General features: G+C 34.1%; 14 protein-coding genes across 14 annotated transcripts; 5 read left to right on the top strand and 9 right to left on the bottom strand.

Moving 5' to 3' along the window:
- Positions 1-897: 897 nt before the first annotated feature.
- Positions 898-2,619, top strand: RKM3 (protein-lysine N-methyltransferase; the record flags this gene model as incomplete). The annotated part of the gene is made up of 1 exon (XM_003667948.1): positions 898-2,619. One exon carries the CDS (start codon positions 898-900, stop codon positions 2,617-2,619), a length of 1,722 nt encoding a protein of 573 aa, XP_003667996.1.
- A 460-nt stretch (positions 2,620-3,079) lies between these two features.
- On the top strand, positions 3,080-4,168 carry RPL4B (60S ribosomal protein uL4; the record flags this gene model as incomplete). Its single annotated transcript, XM_003667947.1, has 1 exon — positions 3,080-4,168. The coding sequence occupies one exon, from the start codon at positions 3,080-3,082 to the stop codon at positions 4,166-4,168; it is 1,089 nt and encodes a 362-aa protein (XP_003667995.1).
- Positions 4,169-4,455: 287 nt separating this feature from the next.
- Positions 4,456-5,565, bottom strand: NDAI0A05960 (uncharacterized protein; the record flags this gene model as incomplete). The annotated part of the gene is made up of 1 exon (XM_003667946.1): positions 4,456-5,565. One exon carries the CDS (start codon positions 5,563-5,565, stop codon positions 4,456-4,458), a length of 1,110 nt encoding a protein of 369 aa, XP_003667994.1.
- Positions 5,566-5,872: 307 nt separating this feature from the next.
- Positions 5,873-6,502, bottom strand: PSF1 (DNA replication protein PSF1; the record flags this gene model as incomplete). The annotated part of the gene is made up of 1 exon (XM_003667945.1): positions 5,873-6,502. One exon carries the CDS (start codon positions 6,500-6,502, stop codon positions 5,873-5,875), a length of 630 nt encoding a protein of 209 aa, XP_003667993.1.
- A 320-nt stretch (positions 6,503-6,822) lies between these two features.
- Positions 6,823-8,019, top strand: RAD61 (Rad61p; the record flags this gene model as incomplete). Its single annotated transcript, XM_003667944.1, has 1 exon — positions 6,823-8,019. The coding sequence occupies one exon, from the start codon at positions 6,823-6,825 to the stop codon at positions 8,017-8,019; it is 1,197 nt and encodes a 398-aa protein (XP_003667992.1).
- A 592-nt stretch (positions 8,020-8,611) lies between these two features.
- Positions 8,612-9,724, bottom strand: NDAI0A05930 (uncharacterized protein; the record flags this gene model as incomplete). Its single annotated transcript, XM_003667943.1, has 1 exon — positions 8,612-9,724. One exon carries the CDS (start codon positions 9,722-9,724, stop codon positions 8,612-8,614), a length of 1,113 nt encoding a protein of 370 aa, XP_003667991.1.
- Positions 9,725-10,166: 442 nt separating this feature from the next.
- HED1 (Hed1p) lies at positions 10,167-10,829 on the top strand (the record flags this gene model as incomplete). Its single annotated transcript, XM_003667942.1, has 1 exon — positions 10,167-10,829. One exon carries the CDS (start codon positions 10,167-10,169, stop codon positions 10,827-10,829), a length of 663 nt encoding a protein of 220 aa, XP_003667990.1.
- Positions 10,830-11,120: 291 nt separating this feature from the next.
- Positions 11,121-11,411, bottom strand: DAD1 (Dad1p; the record flags this gene model as incomplete). The annotated part of the gene is made up of 1 exon (XM_003667941.1): positions 11,121-11,411. The coding sequence occupies one exon, from the start codon at positions 11,409-11,411 to the stop codon at positions 11,121-11,123; it is 291 nt and encodes a 96-aa protein (XP_003667989.1).
- A 379-nt stretch (positions 11,412-11,790) lies between these two features.
- KCS1 (inositol polyphosphate kinase KCS1) lies at positions 11,791-15,486 on the bottom strand (the record flags this gene model as incomplete). Its single annotated transcript, XM_003667940.1, has 1 exon — positions 11,791-15,486. The coding sequence occupies one exon, from the start codon at positions 15,484-15,486 to the stop codon at positions 11,791-11,793; it is 3,696 nt and encodes a 1,231-aa protein (XP_003667988.1).
- A 1,006-nt stretch (positions 15,487-16,492) lies between these two features.
- MLG1 (putative acyltransferase) lies at positions 16,493-17,803 on the bottom strand (the record flags this gene model as incomplete). The annotated part of the gene is made up of 1 exon (XM_003667939.1): positions 16,493-17,803. The coding sequence occupies one exon, from the start codon at positions 17,801-17,803 to the stop codon at positions 16,493-16,495; it is 1,311 nt and encodes a 436-aa protein (XP_003667987.1).
- Positions 17,804-18,551: 748 nt separating this feature from the next.
- Positions 18,552-19,724, bottom strand: GCV1 (glycine decarboxylase subunit T; the record flags this gene model as incomplete). Its single annotated transcript, XM_003667938.1, has 1 exon — positions 18,552-19,724. One exon carries the CDS (start codon positions 19,722-19,724, stop codon positions 18,552-18,554), a length of 1,173 nt encoding a protein of 390 aa, XP_003667986.1.
- Positions 19,725-20,291: 567 nt separating this feature from the next.
- Positions 20,292-21,047, bottom strand: DAS2 (putative uridine kinase DAS2; the record flags this gene model as incomplete). Its single annotated transcript, XM_003667937.1, has 1 exon — positions 20,292-21,047. One exon carries the CDS (start codon positions 21,045-21,047, stop codon positions 20,292-20,294), a length of 756 nt encoding a protein of 251 aa, XP_003667985.1.
- A 307-nt stretch (positions 21,048-21,354) lies between these two features.
- FAL1 (ATP-dependent RNA helicase FAL1) lies at positions 21,355-22,554 on the top strand (the record flags this gene model as incomplete). The annotated part of the gene is made up of 1 exon (XM_003667936.1): positions 21,355-22,554. One exon carries the CDS (start codon positions 21,355-21,357, stop codon positions 22,552-22,554), a length of 1,200 nt encoding a protein of 399 aa, XP_003667984.1.
- A 129-nt stretch (positions 22,555-22,683) lies between these two features.
- On the bottom strand, positions 22,684-23,214 carry ATG31 (Atg31p; the record flags this gene model as incomplete). Its single annotated transcript, XM_003667935.1, has 1 exon — positions 22,684-23,214. One exon carries the CDS (start codon positions 23,212-23,214, stop codon positions 22,684-22,686), a length of 531 nt encoding a protein of 176 aa, XP_003667983.1.
- Positions 23,215-23,531: the final 317 nt, after the last annotated feature.

Below are 23,531 nucleotides of genomic sequence, written 5' to 3'. Positions count from 1 at the left end.
TGCAAAAAGTGTTCCTGCCTACTGAACTTTATGAAAATCGCTCTAAGTAGCATCAAAATAGGGGAATACAAACTACTTAATCGCTAGCAGCCTCCTATTTGATTACTCAGCTTTCAAATATTTTTGTAGATCATAATGGGAAGAAATAGAAGCTCATGACTGACATATATGTGACATATACCTCCCCCATTTCGTAGTTTAATGTAAACCAGTTTTGATTGAAATATCTACATAAACGACACTGAGGAGGTTCTATTTCTAAGCTCTGGAAGGATCAGAAGCCATAGTCTAAACGAGAACAAAGCAAGAGCAAAATGGGGTTGATAGACACAGGATTGGGTCACATGCCTTTATAATTCTCTGGAGCTGAAGTAAGGAAAGCAATGAATCAATGAAGAATTAGTAGTTTCAAATATTAATACATCTATCTCACTATCTTGTCGAGATTACTTTGTAGTTAAGGATGCTCGATATCAGTTCTCTGACCTTCTAGTCCACTTCTTTTTTCCATAAGGCCCAAGAAGACCTATGACCTACAGAGGCATGGCATAATCTGGTAAATTCAACAGTTTGCTTTACAACCCTTACAGCTGCTGTAGTACATGCTACAAGTTTGGAAAACATTCCTTTGATTTTTATTTATTTTCTCATCTAAATAGCTCAATATATTGCTGGACTAAAAGGAAACCGTTTTAGGCCAAAAAGGGTCACTATTTACCTCTCTATCCTTTGCTAAAGTATTCTATTGTCGTACCTTGCAAGCGCGTCGATTATTTTTGAATAGTATTGTTCTTCGGAGTTTCAGGTAAGGCATCGTCTCAAACACCCAGTCACCTGTTCATATCAACAAAGATTTTGGAAAAATCTCAAACTTTTAAAAACAGATGAGATGCTCTAATGAACAACCACGATAATAATACTTTTTTTTTTTTTAATACCAATGTAAAAGAGGTATTGATAATGTTCGAGACAACACAGGAATCAAGATATGATTTACTAGATTTTGTCAAGAAAGCAGAAGGCAAATTTCTCACATCACATTGCGAAATCTCTAAATCACCTACAGCTACCGGATTAGGAATCATAGCCACCCAAGACATAGGAGAAGGTACGAAGATAATTTCTATTCCTAAATCTGCTATATTTTCTGCATCAAACAGTAATATCGCAAATTTATTACAAGATGAAGAAATTGATGGGATGTTTGCCTTGAATATTGCATTTATTTACGAAATATCAACGTTTAAAGATACAAGTCACTGGTATCCGTATCTGAAACACATACCATTGAAAAATACCGAAACGGATGAACCAATTTTGCCCGTTTCATTTTGGACGGAGAAACAGAAAAGGTTATTGAAAGGAACTACTGCAGATGTATTTCATAAGATATTAGAACCTCAAGAGGAGGTGATGGAAGGTTTCGAGTTAGCTATCGAATTAGCGCAGAAATGGAGTGATGAGTTTGGTCTATCAATTCCTGAATATTATTTATCTTTGAATGATCCGAATGATAAGGACGAGTTTGATACAAAATTCAAAAGGTTTTGCTCTTTAGCCTTTGCGTTATCTTCAAGAGTATTAGAAATAGATCAATTCCATGAAAGTGGGTTGGTCCCAATTGTTGACCTAATTAATCACCACTGTAAGAATGTGAATGCCGAATTCCTCTCTCTGTTCGATGTCTGTGATAAATGTGGTGAGTCAGGAACATGCAGACATCTTCTTGCGGAAGAAGCCGAAGAAGCGATAGAAATGGCAAAACTAGACCAAAATCATCTTAAAGTAGATGCAAATGGGGCTACTATCAATGATATTATCTCCATGGAGACAATAATAGAATTGGAGAAAGACCATAACGAGCCATTCAGTGATGAAGAAGATGATAAACAAGGAATGAGTAAACCTGAGGAGGAACTTAACAATCCAGATGATTATGTTGATATAGTGACAACTAGGGGTATATTGAAAGGGGAAGAAATTTTTATCTCCTATGGCCCATTACCTAATGCGTTTTTATTAGCCAAATGTGGGTTTACTATGGCTGACAACCCGTTTGATATTGTGTATGCAGGTAATAGCCTTACAAAAATGCTGAACGAAAAGCAGTATTCGAAATGCGAAGAGAGAATTAGGTGGTGGATCCAAGCTGGGCGTGATCTCTTCCTGAAATGGTATAAAGAACTTGAAGAGCAAATAGGGAGTGATGAAGAGAGTGAGGAAGAGAGCGCGGAAGAAGAGGAACAAGAAATTGACGACAATGATGATAATGAAGAGAAGTGGTTAGAAGATCTTTGTTGGGATAGAAAGAGTAAACTTACGCCTGCGTTTAAGGCACTAGTTACACTTATGAGCATGAATGAACACACATGGCAGGCATATTTCCAACATATTAGAGAAGAGCGCGATTTAAATAAGAGTCTTCGTTCCCTAGCTCCAAAGGTGATGAACACAGCAGCTAAAAAGATCATCAGAGCATTAGCAGCATCCAGACTATCCGAGCTTCCTTTAAAGACTGGCGCTGAAGAAGAAAGTCTAGTAGATCCTCTTACCTTACGCTATTTGGAAACACTAAGACAGGGTGAGGTAAAGATCTTGCGACATAAATCACTCGAATGATGATAACAGTTAATGGGAAGAAGCTATATATCTATATATTCCTTGTGTAAAGCACATTTCTTGGTAGCCAAGTGATGAGGATCTCCCTTTTCCACTTTTCTAGTAAGACCACTACTACCTAAATACACAGCGTTACACAGACCTTCTTTTGAGAGAGACTCACTGCGGAAGTGATAGCCGCCGAGCTTAACAGTGGATGGCGTTACCCCGCCCTATAAAGTACAAAACCCAAACCTCGCATACAAATATTCAAATTCTTGTTTTATATCGTTGAGAAAAATTTTTTTTGAATTTGAAAATTTCTGGATTTCTGGCAAGACGCAACCGGGTTATTTAAAGTCATTGAAAAATCGACATTTCCACCTGCCATTCAAAACCACTATTCTTTTCAGTAGTTGGCTATTCATTTTTTGCAATTGTCAGATTATAAGATAAAATAAACCATCATCTACAACACATAATGTCTAGACCACAAGTTACTGTTCATTCTTTGACCGGTGAAGCTACTTCTACCGCTTTACCATTACCAGCTGTCTTCTCTGCTCCAATCAGACCAGACATTGTTCACACTGTTTTCACTTCCGTTAACAAGAACAAGAGACAAGCTTACGCTGTTTCTGAAAAGGCTGGTCACCAAACCTCCGCTGAATCTTGGGGTACCGGTCGTGCTGTCGCCCGTATTCCAAGAGTTGGTGGTGGTGGTACCGCTAGATCTGGTCAAGCCGCTTTCGGTAACATGTGTCGTGGTGGTCGTATGTTTGCTCCAACCAAGGTCTGGAGAAAGTGGAACGTCAAAGTTAACCAAAACGAAAAACGTTACGCTACCGCTTCTGCTATTGCTGCTTCTGCTGTTGCCTCTTTGGTCTTAGCTAGAGGTCACAGAGTTGAAAAGATCCCAGAAATCCCATTAGTTGTTTCTAGCGATTTGGAATCTATTCAAAAGACCAAGGAAGCCGTTGCAGCTTTGAAGGCTGTCGGTGCTGGTTCTGATCTATTAAAGGTTTTGAAATCCAAGAAATTGAGAGCTGGTAAGGGTAAGTACAGAAACAGAAGATTCACTCAAAGAAGAGGTCCATTAGTTGTCTACGCTCAAGACAATGGTATTGTTAAGGCTTTGAGAAATGTTCCAGGTGTTGAAACCACTAACGTTACCTCTTTGAACTTGTTGCAATTAGCTCCAGGTGCTCACTTAGGTAGATTTGTTATCTGGACTGAAGCTGCTTTCGCTAAGCTAGACCAAGTCTGGGGTTCTGAAACCGTTGCCTCTTCCAAGGTCGGTTACACTTTACCATCTCACATCATCTCTCAAACTGATGTTACCAAGATCATCAACTCTTCTGAAATCCAAACTGCTGTTAGACCAGCTGGCCAAGCTACTCAAAAGAGAACTCACGTTCAAAAGAAGAACCCATTAAAGAACAAGCAAGTCTTGTTGAGAATGAACCCTTACGCCAAGGTTTTCGCTGCTGAAAAGTTAGGTTCCAAGAAGGTTGAAAAGACCGCTTCTAAGACCGGTGCTGCTTTCACTGAAACTTTGAAGCACGATTAAACAATTTAATATAATAGAATTTATATATTTACTGTATTGTAGGTAGCTTTAATTAATTATTATATTTTTTGTTCTTAAGGTCTTCTGTAGTGCGTAGCGTTTTGTACGCACTTATTTATTTCACCCAACTGATTCTAATTACTGTCAGCGGAGAAGCTCACACGAAATGCAGGGTGATATTTCATCTTTTTGACTAATTAGATAATTAAGCTTTATATATATAACGCTAAGGTATTATGCAAAGTTGGTACAAAATACTAGACGCAAACATCATCAGGGGTTCTAATCTAGGACATGAGGTACATATTTTCGTTTTTGGTGGATCTCACATTTGCAATCCCGCCTTTAGCCTCGAAATTGTATCTGATTTTGATATCTAAGAATCTATTGTTTCGCTTATTAGGTGAACATGATAATGTTCCCTCTAAAGAATCCCCGGATTCACATTCTAAAGTATTTTTGAGATAGAAAATAGTCTGTTTCCAATGTGTGTAAGTAGAATTCGGACCCGTCGAAAATGCTACTGGGATATTACCTTTGATACATGGGAACTCAATATCAAACCACGAAACAATGGCATCGATCCTGTCATTCCTTTTAGCTTCAACCTTGAAATGAGCAATGAACGAAAGATCACTTATCTGGACAGTATGTAAATCCAACTCAATTAATCTATCGCTTGTTGTATTAACTACATCTCTCTCAACGGTATCAACAATTGGATCTTTCATAATCAAAGGAATAAAAGGAGAATAATCGAAACCATAGACATCTTTCCAAAACCTAGTCTTTTCTTGAATGTAATTTGTATCCTCCATACCTGCGACATGAATTGAACATTTATCTGGAAATATTAGCCCACCTTCAACAAGGTATTTGTCCCTTGCATATAAGACAGTATCTAGCATTGATTCGAATAAAAGAAAATATCCCATCCATTCTGAGATAATAATATCAACCTTATCATAGGGCAATTCTACATCCTCCAATTTACCCTTCAGAAGAGTAATCTTATTGCCAAAGCCGTTTAAATTGACAATTTCTCGAGCATTATCAATCACATCAGACATATCGACCCCGATGACATGTTTGGCACCATATTTTGCAGCGAACATGGATAGAATACCGGTACCACAGCCAACATCAAGGACAATCTTGCCCTTAAATAAATGTTTATTGTCTATAATGGCATTTTTGTATGCAAGAGTTCTAATAGAGTCTTGTAACATCTCTTGATGGATCTCATAATGGTCATAAGATTCAAAATATTCTTTCTCGAAACGGTTAAGGGTTCTCTTTTCTGTTGCTGATTCTGGTGTGTTGTCTAGCGTCACCTTGTTTAAGCGGTTAAGAGTTTCCTTATCCGTTGATGCTTCAATTATATCATCTAACGTCATTTTGTTTATATAGTGCAATTGGTAACAATCTCTTAGGTGTCCTTCTCAAAGTATTGTTGGACGCTTAATTACTTCCTTCCCTTTAGGTACACAAGTGATTTGACACTTTGTTAGGAATCAATGGTTGCAATAATATATCTGGAGAAAGTAGTGATCGCATACTTAAATTATTGAAGTATATATTAATGAAGAATAAAACAAACTAAAAAAAATTGCCTATATCTATATCTTTTTGCGTAGATACCAGTAAATGCAAGTATTTTGTCTTGAATGTATATATACATATACATTACATATGAATTCTGTATCATATTTTCTGTAAGTAACCTTGCTGTATTAGTCTTTCGACATCTGATTGTCTAACAAAGAATTGAGAATCTTTAATCAAGTTAAACACACCATATTCAGTCTGTATCTCACCAGCATCTTTCAATACTCTAACATCTATGAAAACATCACTTGGTGGCGTCAATGATCCTGATAAATCTATATCTGCCCACTCACCACTTTTCAGATCTGTAATCAATTCCCCATACTCTTTCAGGTACTCTTGTTCTTGATGAGATAAATCATTACTTTCTAATTCCATTATACTACTATTTGAATTACTCCAAGCCAAGGAATCTAACATATCACATCTTAATTTTTGATAAGCTAAGAGACATCGTTTATTTCTTTCCATACATAACAAAGTGACGAAATATTGACATTTCAGAACGTTTTCATCCAGCCCATTATCGTTACCTTCTTGATTTTGTAACTGTTCTTGTTGATCCTTTAGGAAATCTGTATTTTTCTTCAATTGTGTCACTTCTTTGATAATGTTACGAATCAAATCTTCGTGATACATCGGCAGCTGTGCATGTTTTTGTTTATGGTTTAATTGTTGGGTACGTTTTGCTTCCAGGATCAATTTATTTGCCAAATCACCGTACATTTTCCTATTTCTTTCTTCTTAATACCTTCTGCTTCTTATTCTACACAAAATAGTTTGATTTTGTATGATTTTGCATGATTTTCTTTTGAAGCTAAAATTATCCATCCAAAAAGTTTTGATCTAACGTTAATGTTTATCATTATTTCAGTACTTGGCTTTCGCGATGTAACTATTTTCTCCTACTCGATGAGGATAATATAAGAAGAAGCAATCGGAAACTTCAAAAAATACGGATGTTAGACAAGATTTGAATTGAAAGTGAACCAAAGTATGAAAGCTAACGTTAATTGATTCAGCTTGTTTTGGATATTCGACAAGTTATGAAAGTATACGGAAGAAGTGGGAAGGCATCTCGTGTGTCAATAAATGGAAAATTACAATCTTCCCCTGTTGAGGACAACGATAATATAGAATTCAGCAGTGATGATGAAAATAAAAGCACATCACGACAATCTAGTGACACCTTACAGACAACCCTAGATACAATTCATAGAAATGGTCCATCATCCGACCAAGGAAAGCACATTATTGAGCAAGAACATGGTCTCGAATTTAAAGAGGGGAAACGAAAATCTGAAGCAGTTGCTGTAGGTAAGAGCGATGCATTTGCATTTTTAGAGATAGAATCGAAAGGTAGCTTGAAAAGAAGGAAGACTAATTATCGAAGAAGTAAAAGGGAAGAAAATTATCAAGAAAGTGGCACTAGTTCACCTGCAATGGAAGACGGCATCAACGGAATATATGAAAATATTAATGACGTTAACGAGTATATTAATTCCCTAAATGATGACGGTAGCCTCGTAGAAAAGTTCGTAAAGGAACATTTAATGGTTTTTGATACTAATGCTAAAGAAAATCAGGCATTAAGTGATAAATCTGTGCCAGGAGCTACATCGAAAAAGTCATATGGTCGGTTAAGAACGATATTAATAAACAAAAATGAGGATGAGGATATCGAAGCACTTTCTGAGACTGAGCTTCAAAACAGAGCTATTGCAACGGAAGAAAAGAAATCAACTAAAAATAATGACTTAACTCATTTCAACGAATTGAAGAATATGGGTACATCTTTAAAATATCGAGATGACTTGGATTTTCTTCAAAGAAAGGAGATGGGTACGATAGAATATATTTCAGCCCTAGTAAACTTTTGTATAACGTTACATACAGATGAAGATTTCAAGAAGATCGTTATGGAATTGGATATTGACACGATTCGAGATTGGTGTTTTGAAAGTTATCCAGAAGGCTTACAATCTTCCACGCTTGAAATCATATACCTATTACAAGGGTATTTAATAACAACTTTAGGGGTCTTAGGCAAGGAAGAGGAGACAAACAATCAGCAATTACAAAATCTTCTTAATGGACTGCCGAAGCTTAAGGCCTTACCAGATCTTTCGATTTTGAATAAACATAAAATGTTGAAGTTGCAATTAAATGACTTTATTCAGTTTACTGATGGTACTACGGGATATGATTACAGCTTAAGAACTATGAAAAAGTCAGAACGATAATGGTTGATCTTTTAAGGCTCAGTGGAAATGATAACGATGGATTGAATATACATGATTTATAAGTGCCAACGAAATTTTTTTCTCTTTCTTAGGTTTCTTTACTCATATACTAATAAAGCATCATGCACATATAGCGTTAAAACTAGCAGAATACTGTAGTGCAGTAACGTATGAACCTTTGGGATATGTCCTATAAGAGAAAAAAAGCAAATGAAAGAATATTATTCTATGTTTCGTAATTGTATTAGAAAGTAAGAAAAAAAACAAAAAAAAGTTGTGCTTCTTGTATAGTCTATAAATAAGTTAATGGCAAAAAGTGACTCTTAACAAAATAAAAACGAAGGATACAGGACATACATCAAAAAATTTGCATACAAAAATATGATAACAAAGATATTACTATTATTAGGTGACTATGGTTATTATTGTATATCCCTCATATATTCTGAAGTCCAAAATCCAATTCAATCGATATGGTTTATAATAAAATGACTAAAAAGTAAATTACCACAACTTCAATACATGAAACGTGAGTGCGAACGATGATTTTTATCTTTCAAGTCATCCAGACAGATGGGTATACAGTACGCTCCTAACACACCGGGGAGACTAAACCCTTTGACCAAGCATACGAACCTAATGTAATAACAATGCAACAATAAGAAACGAAAATGGAAATAAAGTAATAAATCATTGTATCCTCAAAGGACAATTTATAACCTTCATTAATGAAAGTACTAATTGTACTTAAACTACCACAGAACCCGTTAATTAACGCGCTAACTATTAGACATGCATTTTTACCATGGACAATGGGTATGATGGCATTTGCATGTAATTTCCCACGTTGAACCATGGTCAGTATTGCGATTAATAGAGTTGAGAAGACGTTACCGATAAATGTCCCCCATGGGAAATGAATGCTTTTCCCGTTGTATTGATTAGCTAACCAAAATCTTAAGAAAGAACCAAATATACCGAATAAAGGCGGCAGAGTCCATTTAGCTCGAGAATAATTGCCATAGTATGAGGCTAATACGATGATTAGTATTAATAATGGGACAGCTAACAAATATGATAATATATCGGTCCATAATAAGATTGTCTTAACGGATGGCCTTGGTTCTGTTGCATTAATCATTTCTGCTTCTGGATCCATTTCTTTATCTTCGTCAGTGGATGGGCGTTCAGTTTCAACGGAACCGTACCTTATAATTACATCAGTAGCTAATTTTCTACCAAATATTAATGAAGCCATTGAGACTAATAATTGAACAAAAAGGACAGACATGAATTCCAACATGCTATAAGCATGATTTTTCCAATGGGATGATGAAGACTCCATTGCAGTATTAGTTGAGTGCTTGAATAATTCTAACATCATTGAAGAGTAAGACGTGAATGAACCGCAAAATCCTGTAGTCAAAGCAACAAACAAAGGTTGTAATTCTAATGGGAACCAACCTGGTGCAACAGTTAATTCTTGTAGAATACCCATTATTATACAACCTGTCAAATTACTCCATAGAACACTTCCCGAACTGACGTATGATGGTTGGTAGGTAGCCAATGCTGTAACGCCTGCTCTTGCATAATTTCCCAATATTGTAAATGTTATGAAGGATAGTATTGAATGTAAAATGGAACCATATTTAGTCTGTAGAGTTTTGGGCCAAAGTCTTGTAATAGTATCAGATGTTGTCATATTGCTTCGTATGTGCAGGTCTGCTTTTTTTTTATTACAATTTTTAGATGATGCCGACAATTATTTACTTTACCATTTTATCTATATTCGTACGTAGAATTGCAATCATTTACCTTTAAAGCATCCCAGGTTTTTCCAAACTTTCCAATCACGTGACTGGACAGACTTTCTATGCAGGCCCTATATTAGGGTTAAAGATAGGGCCAAATTCTAGGGTTCAAGGGACCTTTTCCAATAGTAAACAAAACATGAGGTTCCCCTTTTGGTATCTAATTTAGCCGCGCAACCTCGTTAGACTATACTATATTACATTGTATTGGAAGGTTTGTTATTACAAATTAAACAGTAATATATAGCAACTAGTGAATTGACATCATTTTGCCACCCAGGGAGCAAGCTTAAAGTTTGCTTAAAGATTTACTTTTATTTAACGTTATTACGAATGAGAAGAAGTCAGACACAAGCACCGTTAGATTCTAATACTTCTAGTACTTCAACTGGAAGCAGGAGAAGATCGTATACATCATTCATAGATTTACCAAAACCAGTAAGTTGTTTAGATTGGATAACAGAAGAAGAAGAAGAAGAAAAACTAAAACGGCAACAACATGAGAAAGAACCAAGTGTGGATTTAGACCTTACATTACTAGACCCAACATCCAAACTCGAGGATATTGAAAGCCGGGAACACCTTCCAAATCCAGATAGTATTGGAATCTCATCCATTTTGGAGGGAGCAAACAGCTATAATGATACTTTCATTTCGAACGAGTTGACAACAAATTCCAATTATACATCCCCCGATTCTACTTCTTCCATTGGTGGCTTTCAAAACATGCCGAATAGTCAGTCCTCGGAAAAGGCTCCAAAGAAAGATGAGGAGGAGGATGGAATTACTAATTTTATTGATAAAGAAAACCTCCCAATTCCGTCTCTTCCAACTAGTAATAGAAATAATAAAACATATCCGGTTCATAAACCGCTGAAGGACTTGATTCTACAAACGAATAAACTTATATACGACGTTGATTCAACAAAGATCACCTTCAAGGTGGGCCTTTCAAAGAAACAAGGTAGAAATTTACCGAGTTTACATAAACGCTAACGATGGAGCAAGAGAACCTTCTAAATAATGATTAGCTTACTTATTCAATATATAGTGTATATAATCTACATGAACAGATCATAGATGGTCAAACGCCACCATTTCATAATATAGTCACATACCAGAATCATATATGGTAGGTAAAGAATACAGCCTGTACTGCTCTAACAGACCTGTGTGGTGCGAAATGATTTCATGCTTTCCATCTATAACCACGGTGTCTCACGCTACATGCTTGCCTAGACTGGGTAGATGCCCCTAACTCATTAGCATTCAAAGATTGGAGGCATCTTATTCTTCTATACGTTCTTCATGTTCATTAGTAGCAGTTTCAACAGGGATATCTGTAACACTTTCTAATCCATCAAAGAATGTCTTCCAAAGTTCTGAAACAGATTCAAACCCTTTCCCCACGGCAATTGAGCTTTCTAACGATATATTTAATTCATTTAATCCATTCAATATAGAATCCATCGTCACATTAATCTCTTGTAATATTAGGTCTCTTTGTTCTATAAATTGTCGATCACCTTCTGATATGAGCGGGGCTGTTTTCTTCGCCGTGTTATTGTTAATTGACATCTTTTCTTTGATGACACTCCTTTTGTAAATGTTAGTTAACTTTTATTTTATTGATGGATCTGGCAAATAACTCATAAGATTGACATCTACGTATGTTCACAACTTTTTCTTCGTTTGTTTAACTGTATCTTAAAGCACAAATTTTTGAAGTAACGTTTAAGCGCATTTTCGATAATTTCTGTTATGCTGAGTGGGTACTGGCCTAATGATTACATTAATGCAAGATCATAAATACTGTATCATGTCAACAACATGTACTCAAAAATTAATATTTCTTCGGTGTCCCTTATTATTGTAGTTTTAGCTACACTGTTATTTCATTATAATATTATTATTATTATTGTAAAAGAATTTTCTTATATGTATGCGAATATTTAATCTAATCACTAATCTCATCATCATTATTATTGAACCTTGGTTCAACATCAAAAATCAATTCATATTTTCTCCATTTCTTACGTAGTTCACTTTGTGAATCATTGAATTCTGCTTCATCTTCTTTATCAAAATTATCTAACCAATCCCAATTCTCATCCAATTTCAACTTTTCAGCATTTACTTCAATAAATTTATCTAATTCCACTTCGTCGTAAATCATTGGTTCATCGTGAGTCAAGTAATTCCAAATTAGTAACAAATAAAATTTTAAACTTCTAATACCTCTTAAGAACCCCTTGTCTTCAACGTCAATTGATTTTGGCGGAATTTTAAAGTTCTCTAAATTTTCATCCAAATCTTTCTTAGAGATACATTTAGCAAAATCAATTAAATTGACTTTAATTAAAAAATGTTTCGACTTAATATCCTCTCCATCATACATCAATAATAATGAGGATCCATATAATCTATAACCTTTCAATTTACTGATTTCATTATTCAATTTATCTAATTGCTTAATCAAATTTGGAATTTGTTTAATAATACTCTTAGTAGAAACACCATCATAAATAAATCTTGCTAAAACACGAGCAAATTGCCAACCAATTTTGACACGTCTACCAAAATATTTATCTCTCTTGATGTAATATTCACGATTCCAAATCTTTAACCCACAAATTCTAACACCAAGTTTACGTGATGTTGTCTTAAGACATTTAGCACGCTGCGATAATTGTTTGGATCTCTTTGCATCAACTCCATATTGCCTGGTCCCCATTTTCAAGTCTAAGGCACAAGGTTTGCTCAAGTTTCTAGTCAAATCTTCTAGAAGAATGAATTTTGATACAAGTGTGGCTTCCGTCTCTTGTGATAATGATGGTTTTATTGTTTCATTTTTGAGCGCCACAACATCATTTTTCAAAATTGGTATCTTAGTTTCGTTGGTGGACCCCGTTGCATCCTCACTAGCTAATGGATCCATTTCGAAAATTGTATCCCTACCTATATTTGTATTGTCATTTTCATTTTCATATTTTACAAGATTATTTCCTTCATCAGGTAATACTTTTGGTTCTGATAATGGTGAAGGAGAACGAGAATTATACTGAGATGGTGAAAGAGATCTGGAAGTTGCTCTAGATGAAAACGTGGTATTATTGTTAAGATTAAAAGTATTGTCATTATTAGAATCAACAGTGTTCTTACTTTCATTACTTTCATATCTTGGGTTTTCTAAGATTGATGAATAATCATTAATATACTTTTCTTTCTCTAATTCTCTACTATGAAGTTGTTTTAAATCCATTAATGAATTTGAAGTATCAATATTCTTTGGAGTAATGGAATCCTTAATATGTTTCCCTCGGATTGAAGTTTTGGAATCTTGAATTGTAGTTAATGATAAATTTGAATTATGAGAATAATCTTGTGAAGATGAACGTTGCTTTTGTGTTGTATTCTTAATCATATCAGAGGCCGTTGCAATTTCCTTATTACTTGTACTATTGGACGATTTCATAGGCGTTGAGGTCATTTTTGAACTTTTCCTTCTTCTCGCACAAAATGTTGGAGCAAAAACTTCTTGTAAAATTAAATCTTTTAATTTAGTATTTATTGTTGTCGAGCCACCTCCAGTGTAAAAAGGATGTCGTTTTTGCTCAACGGTATCATTACATGCAGGTTTGATGTTACCGTCACTTCCAGCCTCTGTATCGATTGAGTTATGGTTGCTCGAAATATGTGATATGGAATTAATATATGAGTCACTTGGAGCAGAACTTGGGGAATGAGAATATTTACCCCAAAGCGAATCAGGTATTATATGTTTATTATCATTAATTACCACTTCGGGTAAATGAGAATCTTTATAATAATAGTTATCGTTATTGATAATGTTATGGGGTTGGGTCGTTGAATGATGATGGGTTTTAGTTGTTTTCTCCTTAAATAGAATAGGTGAAGAATCTGTTGGATAAGAATGAATATGTTGTAATAGTGCTCCACCTTCTAAGTCTGGCTCATCTTCACGTTCAGTAACTATTTTCTTCTGCATTTTATTTTTATCATTATTGGAAGAGATTTGGTTTTCGTCATTGTTATTAGTAACGTTTGTATAATCGGGAAATTTTGTATTGTTCGTACATGTGTCGCAGTTAATATTATTCCGATAAAAATGTTGTCTAACGTTTAAAACACCTATATATTTAGGCATGAATTGTAATAAATCTTTATGGTTCAATTCGATGTTTTCATAGAATTTATTTTCTCTATTAACTAAAGTTTTACAAACAGCTCTTTTAGAGAATCTAAAGATTGCAGTATGTCCTCCAACTTTGTTTGTGAATGGTTTTAATTCGACTGCTAATGGATATTCCTTTACTTGATCTTCGTCTTCATCTTCATCTTCGTCTTCATCATCATCACCTTCATCTTCTTCATATTTGTCAAAGTCTATATTTGTAGCATCTTTGGGAGTATTAATAAGTCCCTCCTGATTATCTTGAATCATGCTATCAACAGCAGGGATATTATGTGCTTCCTCGTCTCTAATTTCATTATTATTTTCTTTTTCGTTTATGATATCATTTTTGTTCCTAATTTCATTAGTAAATGTACGATCATTATAATCATGTAATTGATGAGATTCTACTATAGAGTTTAATTGTGATGATGGTAATATTTGCTTGCTATTCTCTTCTTGATTTTTAGGAACCTTTGAGATAGAAAAATCTAAATTTTCTTGCTCTTGATTTGATAGTAATACAGATAGCGATGATGATTCTTTGATGTTAGAAGGTTTTTCATCTTTATCTTCAATCTTATCTACTTTTTTCTTAGATTTTGATTTTGATTTATGAGGATAGTAAGTTGCTGATGATACTGGTTCTAAGGCTAAATCGTCTGATGGGTTTTTACTATTATCTGATGTTTTTATTTTCAAATGACCAGATAATCTTGATGGTGTGGATGATTTTCTGTCCTGTTCTTGTAAAATTCTTCCATCCTGAGTGTCATCAATCTTTCTATTACCGTTTTCTTCTTTAATGATGATCTTCACAGCATTTCTAGCCTTCTCATTAATTTTATTACTCCGATCATTAACCTTGTGATCTCTAATATTTTTTTTAGGAGGTGAACCAGTTGTTATATTTGATGGGCTAGGGTCTATTCTTGAATGCCGTTGATTTAGATATGAAGATGAAGAAGAAACTCCGGGTCTTGATTGTTTTTTATCTAGTATATTAATATTTTCAGTTTCGTCTTGCTGTGGAATGGAATTGGGATTTTCTGTGGTTGTATCAGTTAAATTTTCATCATCTCTAAAGATTCTTAAATAAGTACTTGCTTTCCTACCATGAAGAACTTTGGGTAATTTTTTCTTATCAGCAACATTCAAATCTTTTAAGTTTGTTATAGAATCTTCAACATTATGGTGATGGTGGTGATGATGATGATGATGATGACGAGCATAAGTGGAAAGTTGTTTGTCATTATGATGTCGACTATGGTTCTGGGTAGAAAGATCTGAAGAAGGCGTTGAATACGTAGTGGTATCATCACTCGGTGGAATCATTGCTTGATTATGCCGGCTTTTTTCACTTGAAGTTATTTGCTCTATAAGATCTGTAGGTTCCGTTTTTTTAGGATATTTTTGCTTAACTGCTTCATTCATATCGATTGCTGTCAATGATGACATTATTTATCATAGATAGTGAAATAGTGGAGATTTGCTTTAATGAAAATGGAATGGATAAACAGATTTTTTATATTCGACTTTTAGGAAAATCTATTTTTTGTTATTCGATTGAAGTTAGTTTATCTAACTAGCTACCTATCTATCTATCGATTGATTTATCTATCTATCTAAACTTTTGTGATCTTTAAGTAGATATTACGCTAGACACTAGACAAAACAGAAGAAGAAAAACAAAAAATTATCGTATGTATGACAAGGGAGAAAGGATGGATCTATAATATAAATATCAGTAGATTTAAAGTTTAATAGTATATAAACTATACTGTTTGTTTTATTATCGTCCCTTTGTCTTTTGTTTGTTTTTTTCGGTCCTTATGTTTATTTGCCACTTCCCCTCTTTATCTTATCTTTATCGCGCTCTTTTCTATCCAGGGAATGTTTTACGATATGTTCTCTTTTTGCGTTTAGAATATCGATCTGTTAATGTTCCCTTACAGTATGATTCACGACTTTAGTTGTGTGCTATATTGAACTTTCAGTTGACCATAAAGTTGGAGATCTGTGTTTATGTGAAAAGGAATATGTCTTTGTCTTTGTCAGATTTTGTGGTCTCTATTCTTTAAAAAAATTCGACAGCAAAGCGTCTCTTTTATTTTTTTCCGATCTATACAAATATATATTGTATGCTTATGCAACTCTATAAGGAAATAGGGAGATAAAGGAAACTCATTGTTGTATATTATCTAATAAATATAACAAGACACGTGGTACAGATGGAGGATATTTGATAGCTTATAAAGACGTTCAATTTCTATGATGTGTGATGCGAGTTAGATATAATAAATATATTAAATATAAAAATGAGTGACGGCCCTCTCGATTGTTGGACTGATACTTGTACAAGCAAAGAAAATTGTATCATTATCTATTAATGCTTGATTTTACTTTGTTTAGGTTTGTTTTGGGTTACTTTCCTATATTTATGCAACTTGAAAATTTCTTGCTTTTAAAATGCAAACCAGTATGCCACGATGATGAAAATGCTTAATCCGAATGGTACGAATACAGCTGATGCAAATTCATTAGGATTCATATCAATCCCATTATTAATTAAAGTTGTAGTAGTATTTTCATTATTAAAATCCTGAAAGGACCCGATTTGATAGTATTTAGTTAATAGTGCATCCTTTTCCTGCCATAGATTAAATAACCAATTTTGGAAATTTTCAACATTATTGATTGGAATTTGATTTATTTTGTAAGATCTTATATAAATATCTATCATTCTAGGACCCTTCCCCTTTAAGAAAATATTTTTTAAAGAATATAAAGTATCAGCGAATTCATGATCACCATTTTTACCATTAATCCCAGAATAACCAATTGTGAAATCGTATAAACAAGTTAATGATGGATTTAAATTCTCAATCATAAATTTTAATCCTGTTATATGTGGTAATAGCACATTTTTAAAAGGTTTTTTATTAATCATATGACAATATTGTAAGTTTTTCTTAATACCGTTTGAACATAAATTGGTACCTTCAGGAAATATTAGAAGATTATAACCCCATGGATCAGAATCTTTATTGATTATCTTTTTTTCTATTTCATTTTTTTTACCATTAGGGATGGGAGTCATCATCATAGCGTTATGATTAATTTGATATAATTGTTCTTTAAGATATGATTGATCTAATTTCCATTTCCTATTCATGAAGATGAATCTAAAATTGTTCATACCATACCCTAATATTGGTAAATTTTGTAAAGATTTTTTCAAAATGATGAAGAAATTAGTTGACAGATTTGAGATATGGGCCATCCACCAAATTATAATCCAATCAATATAAAGTTGATGATTGGAAATAATGATTGAATTCATTTGTAAAGCTCCTAGAGGCTCACCATTATCTTTAAGAAATATTGAATTTGGATCCATTGTTCTATTATCTGTGGTTATTCTAATTTTTGTTGGAGAAATTATTGATAAGATTGATAAGAGTAAGATTATGAATGACCTCTTAGTTTGGTTTAATACAATTTGTAAATTTGTCTTTGCATGTATTGAGTTTTGAAAATAAATTTTCTTCGTAATGAACTGAGTCGTTACCAGGATTAGACAGCCTTGAATGAAGAGGATTATACATATGAAGCTGAGAAAATATTGTAATAATGAATTCAATATAAATTGAGCTTTCTTTCCTTCGTTTACGTTCCTTAACCCTTTGGCAGTTTCAACTTCCACGTTAGTCTCTTCTTTGAATTTTTGTGTAATAGCTCCGTTAGAGATGTCCAAAGGTATTAGTTCTTCCATGGGGTTTTGTAACTAAAAGAATCGTGAAAAGAAATAGGTATCTCAAAAGATAGGTTTTCTCTTTCTCTTGTACAATAAGAGAGAATGAGTTTTCCTAATTCTCCGAAACTAAAGAGGGTGGAGAATAACTTTTCTTCACTGTGTAAGTCTGATAGGTTCTTCTTATATATACGTAGTGTTGCAGCTGGAAAATTTCGAAGGGAGGAAGAGCCGCCGAGACTATTGTTAAGCCATGTGAATAAATAACTGAGGACAGGTTTCCCCGTCCCCCAAGAAGTTCACCGATCATTCTGGAGTGGGATGTATGTATGCGTGTTTGTTTGTATATCATGCTATCTCCCATATCTAGTGTGACTGCGACTATGACGGGGGGGATGAGTGACACAATACAACGACATTTGTATGACATTGTGACAGGACCAGTTCGCCTGTCGTCATTCTTCATCAGCCACTGTCCGTGGAAACTCAACTGCATTCAGTTCAATCTTGTTGACAAACTCCGAGTCCGATCCGCCAAGTTATTTACGCCCACATGAAAGAATTGGAGAATTAGGGGGAAGGGAGAGTGACCTTGAATTTTCGACTGGGATAAAAAAAGGGAACGTAGTGAGGGAGCACCCTAGGCGGCTAATTTTAATTAGAACAGTCTTCGTACCTAAGTACAAAATATTTGCATCTAGACCCGCATCGTGTTACAAACCGTTAGAGGTGTAAATAAAAATTAAAATCGGCTATGTATCTAAGCTATCTACTCTGAGGAGGATAAAGGCTTATAATAGTGTGTTGGTACAAATGGCATCTTCACTATCTCAATCGGGTAAAATTTATTTCTAACTTGTACCAACAAGGGAGTACCACGCTTGTGAAGTCCGTTTTGAACATAACCTTGTCCGACATTAATATTATTCAAAGTTGGTGATGCGCTCCCTGATGTCACTTCGCCTATTTGAACAGGCGGGTTTGTAACTGCTTCATCTTTAGTAGACAAAATCGATTGTTGAAATATCTTGGATCCACCTCTGGCTGCAGGTCCCTTTTTCAAATATTTAAAACCAATTCTTACTTTTTCATTACTTTTATCGTTCAATTGTTTCATTATCTTATCAAATCCATTGAAGTTACCATTGTTCCTCCTGGATTTGGAGATGACCCATTTCAATGAAGCTTCAACGGGGTTAATAGTTTCATTCAGTTCATTCCCATACAAACACATTCCTGCTTCCAACCTTAAGCTATCTCTAGCTGCCAATCCAATAGGTTTAGTAGATTCATTATCCAATAGCAATCTGGCTACTTCTTCCGCATGCTTATCTTCAACACTAATTTCAAACCCATCTTCTCCCGTGTATCCACTTCTTGTAACATTTATCAGAATATCATTAAATAATTCTAGTTGTCTTCTCTCTCCAAAATAAAACGTCTTCAATTCATCATCTTTTCCATCCAACTTTTTTAATAAAGAACTGAGTATCTTTTTAGCTTTGGGACCTTGTAAAGCCATTAAGGCTCTCCCATGAATAACTTGCCAATGAACATCAACCCCATTATTCTCTTTCCCTTTCTCTTTCAAATTATGAATTTCCTGCACAAAAAACTCACTATCCTCTTTAATTCTATTAGCATTAGTAACTATCCAAAACAAAGAGGATTGCTCATCACCTTTAGTAATAATGGTATCATCAACAATACCACCATTCTTGTTCAATAATACAGATAAATGAGAATAGTTGACTGGAACTTTTCCAAAATCTGTAGGCGTAATTTTATTCAACAATTTTATACAATCAACTCCAACTAATTTACTTTGTAACATATGAGATACATCAAATAACCCTGCATTTTTTCTGGTCCAATTATGTGATTCAATATGACTTTGATTAGAATATAATAAAGGCATGGAATAACCTGCAAAGGGAACCATTGTCGCCCCTAATTCTACATGTAAATCAAACAGAGGTGTTTTTTTAAACTCAAAGCTGCTGCTGTTGCTGCTGCTGCCGTTTCACTACTAGTTGAATTTAACCTAATTAAATTGACTAAATATTTAGAACCTAGAGTACTTCTTCTCGATAGAATTCTTTTCATCTTGACGTACAGAGTTTGTGTTTCGTGAACTGAGCTATAGATATCTCACTTAAGGGATATATAAGGTTTCGCCTTAATAAAATAATGGAGATCCAAACCATATAACCCAAAATGTAACGTTATACCATATTATTATAGTATACATATATATATACCGGTAAGATATATCTCCCATTCGACATTGTAACATATTCCCTTTACAGAATATAACGTTATATGCGTACGTAACGTTAAATACATACATAAATATATATGTTATCGCTCCATCGATATATCTTTAATCGCGGATATATGGAACAATGATATAGTTCATACAGGTTACATTCGAAAGAAGTCAAACAATATTCAAGGGCCTTGACTCCTGTAACTGCAGAACATAAACTACGTACCTACACGATAGCTATCAAGCTAAATCATAGTAACGATCCTTTTCCACATCCATCATCTCTGCTTCAAAATCCCATAATGGTGGTGATGGAGATGAACCTTCAGGTAAAACCTTGTTATTAAATACAGGGTATCGTATCCCATCATGTTTAATTTTCTCAATAATCTTAACTATTCCATCAACTATAATTGCAACACCAATTTCATCACCAGTTTGATTTGGAATAATAAGATCAGAATGAATCTTGGTGGGTTCAATATATTTTTGCATTTCTGGTCTTAAATGTTCCAAATAATTATGTAACAATTTAGATAACATTTCCTTGTCATTTTCCGCTGTAACGGCCTTATTTTGTTCATCAGCCGTCTTCTTCCCATTCATAGATATCAAATTAATCAGTCGTTGATCACTATCATCATCTAAGTATACTTTTAATTTGGAAATTTCATTGATTTTAATATTATAAAGTGCATAACTACCACATAGTATAATGATTTTAACATCTTCTCCTCCTCTTTCAGTGTCTGCCTTTTCAATGTTCTTACCAACAATACAGTGTGTTAATTTCTCATATATATCTTCGAACGCATAATCTTTATCATTATACTTTCTATGTTCAGGATCAATAATTAAATCGTCAAGATTAACTATATCAATCTTAATTTTCTTGAATAATACCTTTAAATCATCTTTGATTCGTAAAGATAGTTCATAAACACCGGTTCCATGACCTCCAGCAATTGAGACAACAAATGTCTTTTTATCGATCATATTTTCCACTTGCTACCGTCTCTTTCTGCTGTCGTCTTCTCTAAACCTTGCTTACCAAATTTCTTTTTAATTTGAAGCTTTATCATCCATTTTTTCCACAGCCACTCCATCTCATCTCATCGCTAAAAACATTTTTCCTCTGAAAAATTTCGTAAACTATATCGAGTAGTTGCTACGACAAAGCTTATGAACCAACGCAGACATTATATATAACACAGAGCATTAGAGAAGTGATAATAACTCGATAAAACCCTGCAAAGTGACAAGACCTGACATATTGCAGCAAAACAAAGAAACAAAAAAAAAAATGTCGTTAAACAGAGACCTAGATACAAAATTAAAATTCAAAACATCGAAAAAATTGAAAGTATCATCCACATTCGAATCCATGTCATTAAAACCAAACCTACTGAAAGGTATCTACTCTTATGGTTTCGAATCACCTTCCTCAATTCAATCAAGAGCTATCACTAGAATCATCGCAGGTAATGATGTCATTGCACAAGCTCAATCTGGTACCGGTAAGACGGCCACTTTTACCATTGGAATGTTACAAATTATTGATTCTGATAAGAAACAATTACAAGGTTTGATATTATCCCCCACAAGAGAATTGGCTGTTCAAATTAATCAAGTAGTGGGGAATTTAGGTGATTATATGAATGTTAAGTCAATGGCTATGATTGGTGGGAAGATGATGAAAGAGGATCTTAAGAAGATTAATAAAAATTCATGTCATGTGATTAGTGGGACTCCAGGTAGAATTTTAGATATGATTAAAAGGCAATTATTAAACGTTAGAAATATTCAAATTTTAGTGTTAGATGAAGCTGATGAACTGTTAAGTGAAATATTAGGTTTTAAACAACAAATTTATGATATCTTTGCTAAATTACCGAAAAGTTGCCAAGTGGTAGTTGTGAGTGCAACAATGGATAAAAACATTTTAGAAATAACCAAAAAATTTATGAATGATCCCGTAAAGATTTTAGTGAAACAAGATGAAATTTCTCTTGAGGGGATTAAACAGTATATAGTCAATGTTGATAAAGAAGATTGGAAATTCGATACTTTATGTGATATTTATGATTCCTTGACTATAACACAATGTGTTATTTTTTGTAATACAAAGAAAAAGGTAGATTGGTTATCAGCAAAATTGGCTCAAGCAAACTTTGCAGTCGTTTCCATGCATGGTGATATGAAACAGGAAGATAGAGATAAAGTTATGAATGATTTTAGGACAGGCCATTCCCGTGTTTTAATATCAACAGATGTCTGGGCTCGTGGTATAGATGTGCAACAAGTTTCATTGGTGATAAATTATGATTTACCTGAAAATATGGAAAATTATATTCATAGAATAGGTAGAAGTGGAAGATTCGGAAGAAAAGGTGTTGCAATTAACTTCATCACGAAGAGTGACGGATCAACCTTGAAAGAGATAGAGAGGTTTTATCATATAAAGATAAATCCTATGCCAGCCAACCTGGCAGACTTGTCATAAATTATATATATAGAGATTACTAGCATGCTTTAAATAAACATCATACAAAAAGGTTAATAATGGTAAGTTCATACGTGCACTTTTTCCGTCAACTCTTACCCTCATTTTCCCTTTTTTACAGATATCATATCATATATTGTCTGATAATATTTGAAGTTGTTCAGTTTGTTTCCTATAAAGATTAACCATGTCATCCAGCGGCACGTCTTTTGTATATGGCTCCAGGTCGCAGAATTTTGAAAGAACATTCAGTTCTATGTCATCACTAAAAAACTCATGTCTAGAATCCTTTGATTCTTGTTCCTTGCTGTAGTCTAAAATTTCATAATTATCACTAATTAATGAAATGTTTTGAATGGTTCTATCTTCATTCAAATCAATGATAATGACATTCTCTATCTCATCATTTCCACTCTTAGAAACACTAGTACCTAATATAGCTTTATCAATTTTTGTTCCAGAACCAGGTGTACGCCCTTCCTCGATATTTTGGTCTCTTCCTTCTCCCTCTTGTTCTTTCTCGTCTTCCTCGAAAATGTACTTTATTTTAGTAGGGAACATGGCATTAGTATTACATTCTGGTGATGATGAGTTTTCGATTTCATTAGTCAGAGAATGAACAACATTTTTATCAAATACTGTCACGTTTAAATAAGCCATTATTCTTTCAAATGGGTATGCCACTAGCTATATCAGCCCTATAACTAAGCACCGTTTTGAATTTGACAGTAACAAGAATATACACTTTAACTGACATCCTTAGAGCTATTTAAGACATTGATTTTCGACTTTTTTAAGTTTTTCCTCAGAGAATCGAACTGAGGCTATATTTGGTATTGTTTCCCAAGGGGCTATTAGGCCTAAAAAAAGGGGCTTCAAACGATGTATTTAGAAGGCGGTTCACAGGACTTTTCCTCGAAGAAACGAAAATTTTTCAAATAGTTAACAAAGAAAACATTGAAATTTCAGTTAAGTAA

This window comes from Naumovozyma dairenensis, chromosome 1 (assembly GCF_000227115.2).
Source record: "Naumovozyma dairenensis CBS 421 chromosome 1, complete genome".
In the NCBI taxonomy this organism is placed as follows: domain Eukaryota; kingdom Fungi; phylum Ascomycota; class Saccharomycetes; order Saccharomycetales; family Saccharomycetaceae; genus Naumovozyma; species Naumovozyma dairenensis.
This window is presented reverse-complemented; position numbering and strand designations above follow the sequence as displayed.